The 15124-nt window shown below is 43.9% G+C and overlaps 1 protein-coding gene across 7 annotated transcripts in view; it reads right to left on the bottom strand.

Annotated features, from left to right (window-relative positions):
• NPAS2 (neuronal PAS domain protein 2) overlaps positions 1-15124 on the bottom strand; it is a 152989-nt gene that overhangs the window by 115762 nt on the left and 22103 nt on the right. For 2 of the 7 annotated variants that reach the window (XM_082747075.1, XM_082747078.1), the window contains exon 1: positions 9498-9679. The exons of 2 other annotated variants lie outside the window; for them this stretch is intronic. In XM_082747075.1, coding sequence (XP_082603201.1) covers positions 9498-9502 — 5 coding nt within the window. In that variant the 5' untranslated portion in view covers positions 9503-9679. Of the gene's footprint in view, positions 1-9497; positions 9682-15124 lie in introns of those variants that run through there. 3 more of the 7 variants (XM_082747076.1, XM_082747073.1, XM_082747072.1) reach the window with 3 other exon arrangements.

Genomic DNA, 15124 nt, shown 5'->3' with positions numbered 1-15124 from the left:
GCTGAATAGATGTGCAAACAATATAAATGACTTTGCAAACGTTTTTCAGTGTCATTTGCCTTGTGCCTCAGAAATAGCTCCGTAATTTTAAAGCCAGACACTTCCTATATGTGTTCTAAAGCTGGGTTCTCCTAGAGTTATTTGTTCCACGGAGCCGTTGGCTGATCAGAAGGGAGCTTAACTTCTAACTCATCACCATTATGTGTTGCAGAGGCTTTATTTATATCTTCTTAGGAAGCAGAGGATCTTATTATACCACAGTATTTTAGAAAATAGCAAGGAAAGTTATAAGCAGTTTAGAGATGCTCCTAATATTTTACCTCAATGGCCTACTGGGTCTAGGATTTACGGTAACTTAACAGTTACTAAGACAATAACCACAAAATGTTGAGCTGACATTCAGATGAGCCCTCTGTCCTCTTTTTCATATTGTATTAAGCACAATAACTCCATGGAAATCAACAAGCCAGAAAAGATAAAAGGTATCTCCTATGTGTTCTGAATTATTCATAACTTCTAAAGAAATATAACACTACATCATAATAGTCTAAGTCAACCAAATTCCCACTAAGCCTCTAGCTTCTGATATTTCAAGTACAATACACATCCCATCTCGACAACATCTCACCATAGCATTTTCACAACAGACCAGAGCTGATGCAGTGGAAATGTTCTCGTTCATTCATTTCAGGCAATTCCTCAGTGCTGAATTGTGGTCTGCTCGGGATAGACTGTGTGACAAATTAAGATGAGCTTTGGGTTCAAAGCTTGCCTTCAGGGAGGGTATAGTGTTTGAGAGAGAGAATGTACAGCGATAATCACCCCTCAAAGTGGAATCCAGGGAGCTCTATATGAATTATATACATAATAGGAGCTATTAGAGCTCACAGATGGAAGAGATAAAATAAGAATGGTCAAAATGGCAAAGATATAAAACATTTGCACAAAAAAACAGTACTTCACCGTTGTGCAAAAACAGTCCAGCTGTATTTAAATATGCAACTCTTTGGTGTCCACAATTTCCCATTCCTGTGTTTAGACTAGGAGGAGGAAAGAAAGGCTATTTAAAGTCCTTCATGTGCAATTCTGACCCATCAGATGTACTTCCCCCATGCAAGCTAGTGCTAGGCTGCACAACCCTTGAGGACATTGAAAAAGGCCAACAACCCACTGAGCATGAAGTATGGATGGCTGGGCCCTTGGGCAGCATAGACTTGGTAACAGCTTCTGCTTGCCCGCCAGAATCTCTCCCACTGAGACACAGTCAATGGCCCAGGAAGGGATTGGTGGGTAACCACATGGGGCTCTCATCCAACCACCCAGCCAACCAAGTGGCCAACCAAACGTGGAAAAGGGAGCACAGTCTGGCAGTTGTGGTCCCTCCCATTTGCATAAAACTAGTGTGACTGATCAGCAAAGTTGCATTACTTATGTGTGCGCTCAAACTCACGGGATCAATGTTCACTGTGGTGAGCTACAAACTGGCCCTTCTGCTCTCGCTCTTGTTTGAGGGGACCCTTTTTCAAGGTAGACTTTCAGAGGCATCGCAATAATCAGACAAACCACTGGCTGCTATTTTTACACAGCTCTGCATGAGCTACAGTCCCCGACAAAGAGAACACACATTCTTCCTTATTGGAGAGGATGCCATTTCAGGACAAGGCTGGGCTTACTCCTTTGTGATCACACAACTTTGCTTTACAAACAACTTCACAAGCAGCTGTTGCTAATGCTGCTGAAAGGTAGTGTAAGGAGAGAGTCACGTGAGTCACAGACAGCTGCCATTTCTAGTATGGAGGACACAAAATGGGATCCCATGCGTGTGGATGCCTGAAGGGGGATACCTCATTAAGAAGAGTATCAAAAAGACAAGAAAGGAACAACCGTCAATAAGGATGTAGAGAAAAAGGAACCCTCATGCACGGTTGGTGGGAATGTAAATTGGTGCAGCCACTGTGGAAAACAGTATGGGGTTTCCTCAAAAAATTAAAAAAAGAAATACTATATGATCCAGTAATTCTACTACTGGGTGTTTACACAAAGAAAACAAAAACACTAATACAAAAAGATATATGCACCCCTATATTTATTACAACATTATTTACAATAGCCAAGATATGGAAGCAACCCCGTGTTCATTGGCTGATGAATGGATAAAGAAAATGTGGTAGATATATATATGGTGGGATATTAATTTGCCATAAAAAGAATGAGATCTGGCTATTTGTGACAAATTGGATGGAGATAGAAGGTATTACGCTAAGTGAAATAAGTCTGACAAAAACGAGTGCCAGATTTCACTTATATGGGGAATCTAAAAAACAAAACAAACAAAAAGCAAACAGAATCATAAATACAGAGAACAAACTAGTGGTTACCAGAGGGGAGGAGGGTTCAGGGGAATGGGCGAAATAGCTGAAGGGGTTGAAGAGGTATAAACTTCTACTTCTAAAATAAGTAAGTCATGGAGATGAAAAGTAACATTAATGATACTGTAATAATGCTGTATGGTGACAGACAGTAACGACACAATAACAAGTATTGTATAGAATTGTCCAATCACTATGCTGTATACCCCCAATCTCATATAACATTGTATGTCTGCTCTACTTCAATTAAGAAAAAAAGGAGCCAAACACTGCCTGTACCTTTCTCTGTAGATCTTCCAGCCAAACTGACTATAGAAACCAGACCCTACACACCTTTAAAAAATAAATAAATAAAGGAGTGGAGGGTATGCTGACCTGATAGAAAAAAATATGCCTATGGGAAATGTAAAAAAAAATAAAGCATAAAGGGACCCATAAACCTCCTCTTCTCATGTACCAAGGATCTAAGACGTTTATAATAAGGGAAGCCTTGGGACAGTAGCTTGTGGGGTGAGATCTACGTGACCACACCCCTCCATTGCCAGGTGCACCATGTGACCACCGCCCCGCCAACAGCAGCACCGCCTAGTGTGGCTCTAGCTTTCCGGCGGGCCTCCCCCAATGCCAGGTCATGGTTACTGCTGGTCCTGGATTTAAAATCCAAATTAGAGTAAGAGGTACTGATAGCTCCCAACTTCGCTTTTCAGACAAAAGCAAAAGTTAAGAGCAGCCCCATTAATATCAGTAAAACCAGATGTTTCTGATTTAGAGGCAAATATAACTCCAAAAACATTAGCAAAAATGCCAAAACAAATGACATCCATATCTACTAAGATGATTGAACTTAATGCATGAAAGCCAGATCTCTGGTTTATGGTCTAAGGAGCAAGCCTTGGGCGACAAAAGCGCTGTGTGTTCGTGTGTAAGCATCTGCTGGGCAGCAGTCCTGACTGGGGCTGTTCTTGGTTGGTATGTGTTCTTCTGATCTGTTCCTTTTACCCTCTGATGGGTTGTGGTAGTGCCAGGATTATGGACTCCTTATTATGGATTCTTTATCTACATTCTGTTTTCAAAAATCCCTTGTCAGTCTTTCAGTCTTAACGTTGTGATAATGTATTTTTTGACAGCAAACATTTTAAGTACTACATATCTATACACACACACACACACACACACACACACACATATCTACATGCACATGCATGTGTACATAAAAAGGCATACACATATTCTTTCTTCTTAACATATGCATCATGCAGGACAAATCCCTCAACACAAAAAATGTGTGGCAATGACAATGGACCCCTTCCCCAGTCTGCTTGGGCTGGGTGGTCATGGGGTACCACAGGGAAGACATCTGCTGCCCTCTTCCTTCTTGAGAATGGGTCAAGGGCCAGTTCAGAAAAGTTGCCCTGAAGCTTTGAAATATGTGTGAAAATGCCAAGTGCTTGCCTGCCGAGAGCTGCAAAATGAAAACAAGGCAGAATGCAAGTAAGCAGGGCAAGCTATTCTAGCCCGTAGGGCTGGATTCAAAACCTCTAGAAGAGGCCCTCAAATGTATGATACCTCACAATTCTCAGACATGTGTCTCCAGTCAAGCCTGTCTCCTGAGTTCCAGACTCCTGCGTCTCCCTGTGCCCTCTCCCTCCCTGCTACGCTGACATGGCACAGGTCCAAGCTGAAACTGGTTATCTTCCTGCCAAAAGAGCTCATCCCCTTCCCTGCCTTTCTTACTTCATTCTCACCCCCTGCCTCATCCCCCCTTACACCCCACCATTACACGCTCGTCAGTTCTAGCTTCCAAATCTACCTTGAATCCACTCTCACCTCCCATCCGCATAGGACAGGAAGTGGTCTCCCTGTTCCCGGGGGCATCCTTGAATCGGCTCTCGCCTCTCCCTTCAATACTCTCAAGGGGCAGCTGCAGTACTTTTTTTTAAATGCCAACAAAAGCAAGCCACTCTTCAGCTCAGAGCCCTTCCATGTACTGCTCTTATTCCAGGGTGGAGCAGGCAAAGGACAGGCTGAGCCCGGGTCATCTTATTGTGATAGAGGGTAATATGTGCTCAAAGAATAATGGGGACATGTCAAAGACCAGCTTAAAGGGGCTCTTGCTGACCAAGCCTGGGACAGTCTGAGTGCCAAAAATGTAATTTTAACCCATGGAATAAATCAGGAATCCATGATCTCAAACTCATCCAAAGGAATGAATGAATGAATGAATGAATGAAAGACTAGAGGAGAAGGAAAGCTCTTCCTTCAAGTAGGTTGCCCACTAATACATGTATAAGGGATGAAGGAATTCCAAGCTGGGCATTTGGCTACTACCATAGTAATGACTGTTTCAAGCAAAAAAAAAACAAGATACTGAGTGAGCATGTCCTAGTGAGTGAATGCTTGATGGGAAACAATGTATTTATCTAGCCTCAAAATATCTTTTAATACTTATTAAGAGGAAAAAAGAATTCGGCAGAGAAAGCTGGCAATGCTGCCCTAATCAAGTGATCAAAGCTAACCTCATTAGTAATGGGACTCGTTGACAGCATGGTCTTGATACATTACATCACGGAGTGTTCCTGCCAAAACTACACAATCTGAATCTAATCATAAGCACACATCAGACAAATCCACATGGAGGGCCATTCTATAAAGTAAAAGGCATGTGACCTTCCACAATGTCTAGGTCATGAAGAAGGAGTAACTGTCCCAGATGGGAGAGACCAGTGGATTCTAGATCCACCAGAGACATGAGAGGGACAATCCGCAACATTTTAATGGCTCCTGAGGATGAGAGAGAAAGCCTGCTTCAAGGTTAATGGCCTTATTTTGATGACTGTAGGCAGGATAAACAGGAAAGTGTCCTTCAGCCCACATCAGCAGCTTATCTTCAAATGCTTTAGCAAACAAATAGTAATATGGATAGAAATACAGAGTGTGATGAGGGAAGTATAATAAAATATGAACAGGAATTCTTAGAGAAGGATATATGAAAGCTAGCTGTTCTATTCTTGCAACTCTTCTCTAAGTTTGAAATGATCCAGAATAAAAAGGTTAAATAAACACACCTTTGTTTTCTTCCCATTACACTGAGGACAAATGCTAAAGAGGGCGGTATCAGGCCCCTGGTGACCCAGTCCCGGCAAAACTGCCAATTATTTTATTCCAATATCTTCTTTCCTTGAGACCTTGATTTTGCCAACCTGCCATAAAGGGGGTTTCATGGAATGACCTTGTTTGTCCAAACATGTTACCATGTGGGGAAACTACCCACAGAGGTGAAGGGGCTGTTCTATTCAAATCCACGCACAGAGTGACACGGAAAATAATGATCTGTAATGACTTAAAACAAGTGATGTCAGTAATTAGGACAATTTTCATAGTACCAAGAAGGTGATTAAAAAAAAAGTTGAATAAGTACTAATTAATTTCACATAATAGTCACCCTGGGACCTTCTGTGAGATCTGCTCTTAATGATGTCTTTTTCTGTGATTAATTTCTATATGCAGTCCTGGTCCCCACCACCTTCTCCTAAATGGCTCCTTGACCAGCACACCTGAGTCTTCCAGTCCTGCTCCAGCCCCAGTCCAGCCTTCTCTGTAAAGAAAGGGGAAACGCAGAGAACCGGAAATAGATATTCACACAGCAAAATTTTGGTTTGACGGTGCTTTCTTTGCACAGAGAGGAAATTAATACAAGCAAGTGGTGTATTTTTTCCTCTGCCATTTTTTTAAAGGTACAAGCAGAGGACAAAAGGGAAAAAGACCATCTTCAATAAAGAGAAGATCCAAATTCAAGTCTAACCATGACTACCACTGGATAGCCTGGCAAAGCACGTTCTTTCTCTAGGTCTCACTTTCCCTCAGTCATAGTTTTTACATGTGGGCAGCACCCTGAGCCCAGGAAGGCAGAGGCTGAGTCAGAGGACCTGTGGCTTTTATGGTGACAAGTCCTGTCAGTTGCAGCAAAAGCCTCCATAGGAAGCAATGGAGGTGACTTAACCCCCCACCCACCCTTTCTAGACCCATCACGCCAACGTATTAGTTGACACTGAATGAGTCTCCTGTTCTTAACATGGCATCAGTTCCTCCTTTGAGGAACAACTTTTTCTTCCAGGTTCCTAAAGAAAGTTTTAGAACTGGCTTTCCAGCTCCCCTGTAACAGATAGCAGCTGAGTATAGTGCCTGAAGGCAGCATGCTTGTGCTTCAACGCAGGGAGGAAGGGAGCTTAAGTTCTAAAAAAAAAAAGATGCAAAGAGGATCACATATTATAGGTGAGAAAACTTGCATGAGTAGTTGTATCAGAGGCACAAAGTAACCTGGAAATACCAAAGGAAAACCAAATTGCAGAGCAAAGTGCAGCCCACCTGTAGCAGACAGCAGGTGGCCTCCAACACGGCACTCAAGGGCACATGATCATACCTACTTGGCCAGCTTCCACTGGCGAGGCAGTAGGCTCTCAATGTTAGACCACTCCCTGACCCTAAAGCCCAAGGGCCTGTGTCTGCAGTTTACCTTCTTACTGCCATGGCCTGCTCTGGCCTGTCCCACCTTGACAAGCAGGGAGCCAGGAAGCCAGTGGCCACATCCAAGGGCAGCTGTCACACTGAGTGACGGCCCACCGGCTGCCTCTCTCATTATCATGTTCTCCGATGCGTGGAAGCACAAGGAGATTTCAGGGAATGACCTTGTGCTTCCTACCCCAGGTTACCCTGATTCCAGCAACAACAATGCACCCTGCCACTCTCTAGCACTGGCTCTCCTCAGCGCCCAGGCATCTTCTTACTACCTTCTTTGAAATTTTTAATGACTTCTAAGGAGACCAACAAGGGGAGGGTGTGATCATCCAACTGCCGGCCAGAAGGTCTTCCTCTCCTTCTGGCTCAGTCGTCCCCTAGCCACAGGGACGGTTCCTTTCGATTCATTTTAATTATGATTCTGAACCTCCCTGCCCCCACACATATATACAGGTTTTCTCTTTGTAGCTTCTGATTTTCTAATTGTTGCGCAACTAAGAACTACAATGAGTTGTACTCAAAGTGGGCTAATTGGTTTTAATTCTGCCGAGCGTTATTATTTTCCATTTTTCCCCCTTAAAAACATGGAGTTTTAAAATGTCAGTTTCAGATGGTCTTGAAGGAGGAGAAAGAGGAAATATCTTCTTTCTTTTTTTTTTCTCCTATACCTCAAGTCTTCACTAATTTTATTCTGTTAAGAGCAGACAGCGTTGGGAGCTTTTGCTCACGAAAGTGGGCAACCGCTTAATGAAACCGTTCTCGTCACTCAACCAAATGAACTAATTTACAGTCTTGCCTGGTTTTTACTGGTTATTTACATGTCCAGAGGAGACTTACCTGAAGTCTAATGCTTGTCCTAGAGAGAATGTTCCTGAGGAGCCAGACAGAGCTGGATCTATTTTTTTGTTTGTTTGTTTTCTTGTGGTTTGGTTTTGGATGTATTTCTCTCAATATGTCAATTGCAGGAAAAGCTCCTTAATTTTGCTTGACTAAGTAGGGATCTTAGCTCTAATCCAGCTAACCAAAATGTATTACTGGAAAACATAATAACTCAAACATGTTTGGAGAACATGATTGGGTGATTTAAACAGGGTTTTCTGAGGAGGCCTTTAAGAGGGGAGTTGCACGGGCCTCTGCCGGTGTCCTCAACCCCTCCATGCTGGCTGCCTATCCCGAGACTCTCCATATGAGGCATCGTGCTCTTCCTGCAAGAGTTTTGGGGAACACTGGTTTAGAGCCACTGATACACCAGACATGCAGGCGAGCAGAAGCTGGTAGCAGACCACCAGTTTGGGGAACAGCCCCTGGTCATCTCACTGTTGCTTTCCCAGGACCCAGCCCAGTCAGTAGCTCATACCAGAGGCTGTAACCACTAGATGAATGGGAGGGGGCAGGAGTGAGACCTGTAAGCAGGCAGAGAGCTCCCATTTTGATTAAGCTCTGAAATGTTTTCTCGTATCTGGGTTGCAGACTAAATGCTTGGTGAGTCAACACCGGGGTATAAAAATAATTTGTAAGAGCTGAAACAAAGTAATTCAGAATGCTGGTGGGTTTTGTTTTATTGTTTTTTTTGTTTGTTTTTTATATTTATTTATTTGAAAGAGAGAAAGAGAGAGTGCGCGACAGAGATGGCAAGAGAGAACAAGAGCAGGGCGGAGAGGGAGAAGCAGGCTCCCCACCGAGCAGAGCTCGACATAGGGCTTGATCCCAGGACCCTGGGATCATGACCTGAGCCAAAGGCAGATGCTTAACTGACTGAGCCACCCAGGCGTCCCAGAATGCTGGTGGTTTAAGGGAGACTTGAAAACCTTCACTGATGGGATCCAAGAATGAGATTCTGAACATAAACTATGACATCTGTCAGTCACTGTTATTGCCCTGAACCTGATGTGGTTCTATCTGGGTGAGTCTGGGCCACAGTCTAGGTCTTGCTTGGTAAGACAGACTGGGCCTTTCTTTCTTTCTTTTTAAAAAGATTTTATTTGTTTATTTGACAGACATCACAAGAAGGCAGAGAGGCAGGCAGAGAGAAAGGGGGAAGCAGGCTCCCCGCTGAGCAGGGAGCCTGATGTAGGGCTCGATCCCAGGACTCTGGGATCATGACCTGAGCTGAAGGTAGAGGCTTTAACCCACTGAGCCACCCAGGCGCCCCCAGACTAAGCTTTTCTAGACAGACTAAACTTCTGTCTCAAAATTACGAAGGGCAAATAATGACCTAGTCACTGAAGTCCCTCCACATTCAAACAGGGAACACACACTAAAGTTTCAGGAGACCGTTTCAAGGAAAATGAATGTCCACTGGCTAATACACTTGAGGATTAACTGGTATCCTGCTACTCAAATACCCCAAGATAGAAATATCACAGCCTACAATAGTGCCATCAAGAGAAATAAAATGCAAGCCACATATGTTATATTACATGTCTAGAAGCTACATTAAGAGAAGTAAAACGATAAAAGTAATTCTGACAATAGAGGTCATTGAACCTGACATGTACAAAATATCATTTCAATATGTAATAAATTTTTAAAAATTATTCATAGCATAATTTACATTTTTTTCCCCCAGTAAGTCTTGAAACCTAGTCACAGCACACATGAGTTTGGACTCACCCCATTTGGGGGGCTCAAAAGCCCCAGGCAGCCAAGGGCCACACCTCTTCGGCAGGGGCCTGGAAGGACTGATGAGTGAACATCCTCACAATGATGATCACCAAGGACGCAGCCGGTCTGCAGCGCCCCTCTTTGTGGGTTTCCGTTCTTCCAGCCGACTCTTACTTCCTTTGGGTTCCTGTCACAGTGTTTTAGTACAGCTGTCCCTCACAGTACCTGTCACCTGACTCCCAGCGAGAGCACAAGACCCTGGCTTTCCAAATATAATTTAAGCCACTGCAGTAGCCCAGGAGGACAGCATGTGACCAACCAAGGCCAATCTGAATCTGGCCCCAGGACTGGACTACAGAAGCCAGAGAGAAAGGCTTTCTCTTTCTCCTCGGGGTGCTAGGGTGTGATGTGGGGGCTCTTCCCATCACAGGGAGACACTATCTCGGGATGGGACCATGAAGCTGCCAAGGTTGACCCTAGTCCCAAGCCCTGAGGCCCCAGCGTGGGTCTCTCCTCCCTGGATTCTGCACCTACTCTAGCCTCCTAGCACGTTCTCTCATTTGCTCAGGCTAATTCGAGTTGTGTTTTAGCCACTCTTGTTAGGCAAGTCATGATTTGGGCCAAGCCACACACCTGGCCCTTTGCCACAATCTCCTACAACATGCCCCTGGGCTGTCTCTGAGACAGCAGCCCGGGCCACAGAGGGCCCACTGACCAGCCTCAAAAGGCAGGACTTAACAGCTTTTACATTTCCTCAGTGCTGCGTTATCTCCTGTTCCCTCCGCAGGTCACCACTTGCCTTTCTGACCTTTGCCCTCACACCTCCATCCGGTGGAAAGATGCGTGCCAGAAAGGTGAGCTTGTTCCCTTTTGTTCTCCTCACGTGACTACTGTCTTATTTCATTTTCCCTCTCACACATCCTGCCTTGAGAAGCAGAACGGTACCACGAATTTGTCTTGGCACTATGGGGTCTCCCTGGCCTCCTTCTGAAATGCATGAAAGGCCTATTCGGAAGCACTGACCTTTTAGAAGCAACTGAGCACAAAAGGACACTGTTCCAGGCCTGAGGTTATAAACACAAAGATGACAATCATGTCCTCTGCCTCTGCGTGGGATCTGCACGGATATTTCCGGCATGACAGCACACATGGTCACCCAGGACATAGCCACTTAGAGCCCTGGTGAGCTACCCTGTGGAGGACTGTGTAAATAAAGCCCAACGTGTCTAGACCCTATCACAGAGGATGACTGACTGAGAGAATTCTGATAAATGTAAATTTAAATTTACATCTGAGAGAGGGAACACAAGCAGGGGGAGTGGGAGAGGGAGAAGCAGACCTCCTGCAGAGCAGGGAGCCTAATGTGGGACTCGATCCCAGGACCCTGGGATCATGACCTGAGCCAAAGGCAGAGGCTTAACAACTAGTGAACAACAGTTCACTCGCTGTAGTTCTGATGGATAGTCTTATGAAATCAAGGAGTCCCCTTGAAGTCGATGTTCTGGGAAGGAGACAGGGCTTCTTTACCTCAAAGGAGTTTACAAGATAGGTAATTAAAATTCACAGCTCAAATGATTTTTGCTCCTCTCAGGAAGTTCAGCATGCTAATTAATGCTTCAGTGTGCTTAATGTTTTAAGTGATATGGAAAAATAATGAGTGAAATTTATATAGAGACATTAGCGGGGTTTTGTTTTGTTTTGTTTTGTTTTTTTACCCACTGAATGAACTCCCTTGCCAGAGAACTAGCACGAGCCCACCAGGTCTGACACTTCTAGAGAGAGCCAACCATAGAGGTCTGCTCTTCTACTTGGATATTATCGTCCTTTAGCCGTAAAGAGTGAGGAGCTGTCAGGCAGGGAGCAGCCCCTCCCACTCCCCACAGCCACACCAGGTTGGGTGCCTTCCTCAAATTGCCCCATCACACTGTCCCTTCTTCCCTACTTCAACAGGAGGACAGGCTTGTGGGTCTGAATGGATCACCCTAAGTCCCTGGAAGTTGCAAATATCTGTCAAATTAAGCCAAATTCTAAGACTGGTGGGTAGAGTCCCATGGGGAAAATTCTTGCCTCAAAATGGTGTGGTCATCATTCCCTGGGGTTCCCAAAAAATGTTACTTGCTGAGGAACCTAAGGCAAGTCAGCCACCCTGCCCAAGCCTCAGGGCCTTATCTTTGAAATGGGAGCACAACTGTACCTACCCAGCCAGCACACCTGAGATAATGTGGGACTCCCTGCGCCTCCTTTCCCAGAGCCCACCTGCAGCAGGACTGAAGACTGAAGACCATCTTTGAGTATGTTCCCACCTCCCCCCATATAAGTTAGAATACTTAGTCATTCAAAAACCTGGAGGACCCAGAAAAGTTAAAAAAAAAATTTTTTTTTAAATAAAAACCTTTCAAATCCTCCATGGACTTATGACTCAAAGGCAACCACCTCTGACATTTTGCATTTCCTTTCCTAAGTACAGGTGCCTTTTACACAGTTGAGATCATGCTGCAGATTTAACTTCGTATGGTCCTTCTTTCACTGAATGTTACATGCATTTTCCTGTGTTACTCTGTAGTCTCCAGAAATAGTACTTTTAATAGCTGTAATTATTCCAGCCAGTGGCCGCTCAGGGTTGATTCGACCACACCAAGCTTTTCAGACATTGCCGTTTCCAACTTTTTGCTGCTGTAAACAACACTGTGGTGAGCAGTTGGGGTTACTCCCTTAGGGGAGGTCCCGGAATTAGAATTATGGCGCTCATATGCTCACATCTGAGCACGAAGATGTAAAGGGCTCTTGACATGTCCGGCAGATGGCTTTCCTCATACACAACACCATAAATGCCATGGAAAGCACGTCTCACACCCCTAAGAGTGACCATTTATGATTTTTTTAAGATAACTTGATTAATGAAAAACGATCTCATCATTTCTATTTGCACTTCCTCGACTTCTCAAGAGACCAACCGTTTTCCTGTTAACCATATGTCATTTCTCTTCTGTGCCTTCACAGGAAGGAATGGACTCTGCCAGAGTGAGGGCAACAGATCATTTCAATCTCAGCGTGCTGAAGAATGGGCGGAAACATCCAGTGGGGGGAAAGGGGATCTATCGTTTTAGCTAATTCTGATGCAAGTGATTCTTGGGCCAGAATCAGAGAAATTCTGGATTACAGTCTTAGGTATAAAGTCTGTTTCTAGAGGTTCCCTTACACTGAAGATTTCATTCTTTTCAGCAAGTGTCCTCTCCAGGTGAACTGTCTTTACATTTTGGTTGCCGTTTTATGAAGCACAGAAGTTTAAATCAAATCTGTCAATATTTTATTTTGCAACTTCTTTTTGTTCTTCTATAGAAAATTCTTTACTTAAGTTTCACAAATGTTTCTTTTTCTATTTTCTCCTACTTTAAATAAATCACTGTTAAAGCTATATGGAATTCAAGTTGGCTATCTAGGGTAAAGTGAAGATGTGAAATTTTAGATTTTTGTTTTTTAAAATGACTAACTACCTTCCCTAACATTACAGTGTAATTTCCCCCTCTGTCACCAACTCGTGGGGCCTCTTTTAGCTTACATCAAATTCTTACAGATAGTGGGGCCTCTTACAGATAGTGGGGCCATATTCCTTCTCTTTCCCTCCTACCTGTCTCCAGTCTTTCAAAACCTCTTTTCCACAAAATTTAGCCTTGAAAAAAACGCCTGGTACCTGAAAACTTCCACAACATGGCTTTAGAGCAAAGTTAAGAGTTCAACAATTTTAGGGGCACCTGGGTGGCTCAGCTGGTTAGCATCTGCCTTTGGCCCAAGTCATGATCTCAACATCCTGGGAGTGAGCTCTGCATTGGACTCCCTGCTCCACAATGAGTCTGCTTCTCTCTTTGCCTCTCCCCCACTGACCCCTGCTCATGCTCTCTCACTCTCTCTCTCTCAAATAAATAAATAAAATATTAAAGAAAGAGAATTCAACAATTTTAATTTCTTTCTACTGATGATTGGGAAACATATTATAGCTTTTTGTAAATACGATAAAGTCACATTCATAATAACTTTATAATAATGTTGCGATCTGAGGCAGAAATTTTAGAGCTGAAGGGACTGTAGGGAACATCTATATTTCAGTCTCTGTGAGAAAACAAACTGAAGCCAAGGGTCATGACACCAAGTGCCCAAATTCCTGTAGCTAATGGGCAATGGAGCTGGAATTCACAGCTGGCCTCTGCTGGTAACTATGCCCACCCTTGGGCCTGCTGCCACCATCCTCTCCTTTCCAGGATTTATTAGTGGTCATAATTAAGCAGGGAGGTGACAGTTTATTTGAAGACATGGTTTAGGGTCCCTTAACTACTTTTAGTCCTATACTCAACTACCAACCAAACCTGAGAAAGGGGAGCTGACTTTAGGCTGAGGTGTCACATTAGCTAAAATGAATGCTTCTAGAAGAATCATTTGGAAAAAGTGCATCTTGCTCATGGAGCAGTACTTGGGGAAGGAAACTGACTATCTTCTTCACCCCAGTGAGTCTCTAAACTCAGGTTAACCTAGATTCAAACATATGGGAATCCCATGCTCCTGAGATTGATGTATGGACAATGTTGTCAGGTGACATGCCACAGTGGGCCCTGTGTACTGATGTGTCCCAGCCATACACTGGCTCTACCCTACAGCAGGACACTTGGGGCTCATGGTGAGGCAGCTCAAGGCAGAGAACAGGTGTCAGGGCAATTTGGGACAAACAATAACAACAAGCTTTTCCCTCAAATAGAATTATTTTTACCAGTCTGAAATTAAATAGAAAGTCTTGTTGGACATATGGGAAAGTTTCTTGACAACGTAAATGTCAAATCTAAAATAATTTCCAGCTCTAGATCTATCTAGTCTCTGACTAGAGAGAAATGTCCTCTTTAGGTATCTCTGGCCCCCTATTTTCTGATTATGCAGGTAACCTCTTAAACACCCACACATTTAAGCAAAAGATCACTTTCCCACCTGAGATGGCATGTGTATATTCCTGTCATTCAATAGGATGCTTCAGAGAAACAGTGTATGCTCTAGGCCAAGAGGTGACTGTTTTACGGTGACCTAGCTTAGCTCTATGCCACACTATGTAGGGCATCTGAGGCTCTGTGAATTCTCTTTTGACTGTCCACCTCTTCCTTCCTGAGATCCTTTGTGACTTCCCTTGGAGCCCAAAGTGGCAAAAACTCAAGTTCTGATCCAGACCTTGACCTGTCCCTGTTCCTATAAGAACTTCTCAGGACATTACCCTTCCAAGTATGATGCAGACATTTCTTCTAGAACATTATAAAATCCTGAAAAATTACATCCTAAAAAAAATAAGGCTTAATGAAACAAAAAAATAGGGATAAAGCAGACCATCAAGAACCCACAGGACTTTGTAATCAGGGCTCTCGCAAAATCCATAACAATCCTCCTAAAAACGTGAACGTGGCTGAGGCTGAATCCTCCTGGGCCCAGTCAGGCATCTGAGCCCTCAGTCCTGTGCATTCTTCTCTCTGGGCTTGTGCTTCCCCCTTGCCAGAGAAAGTCCTCGAAGACATTCGCTTCTGTAAGAGACTAGATCCATCAAACTTAAAAATATGTGCCAGGGACTCCCCTTCTTCATCAATCCTTTGTTTTCTCCTCTCCAGCAC

This window comes from Mustela nivalis (genome assembly GCF_964662115.1).
Source record: "Mustela nivalis genome assembly, chromosome: 8".
Classification (NCBI taxonomy): Eukaryota; Metazoa; Chordata; class Mammalia; order Carnivora; family Mustelidae; genus Mustela; species Mustela nivalis.
The sequence above is the reverse complement of the archived record's forward strand: the minus strand, read 5'-3'. Positions and strand labels throughout refer to the sequence as shown.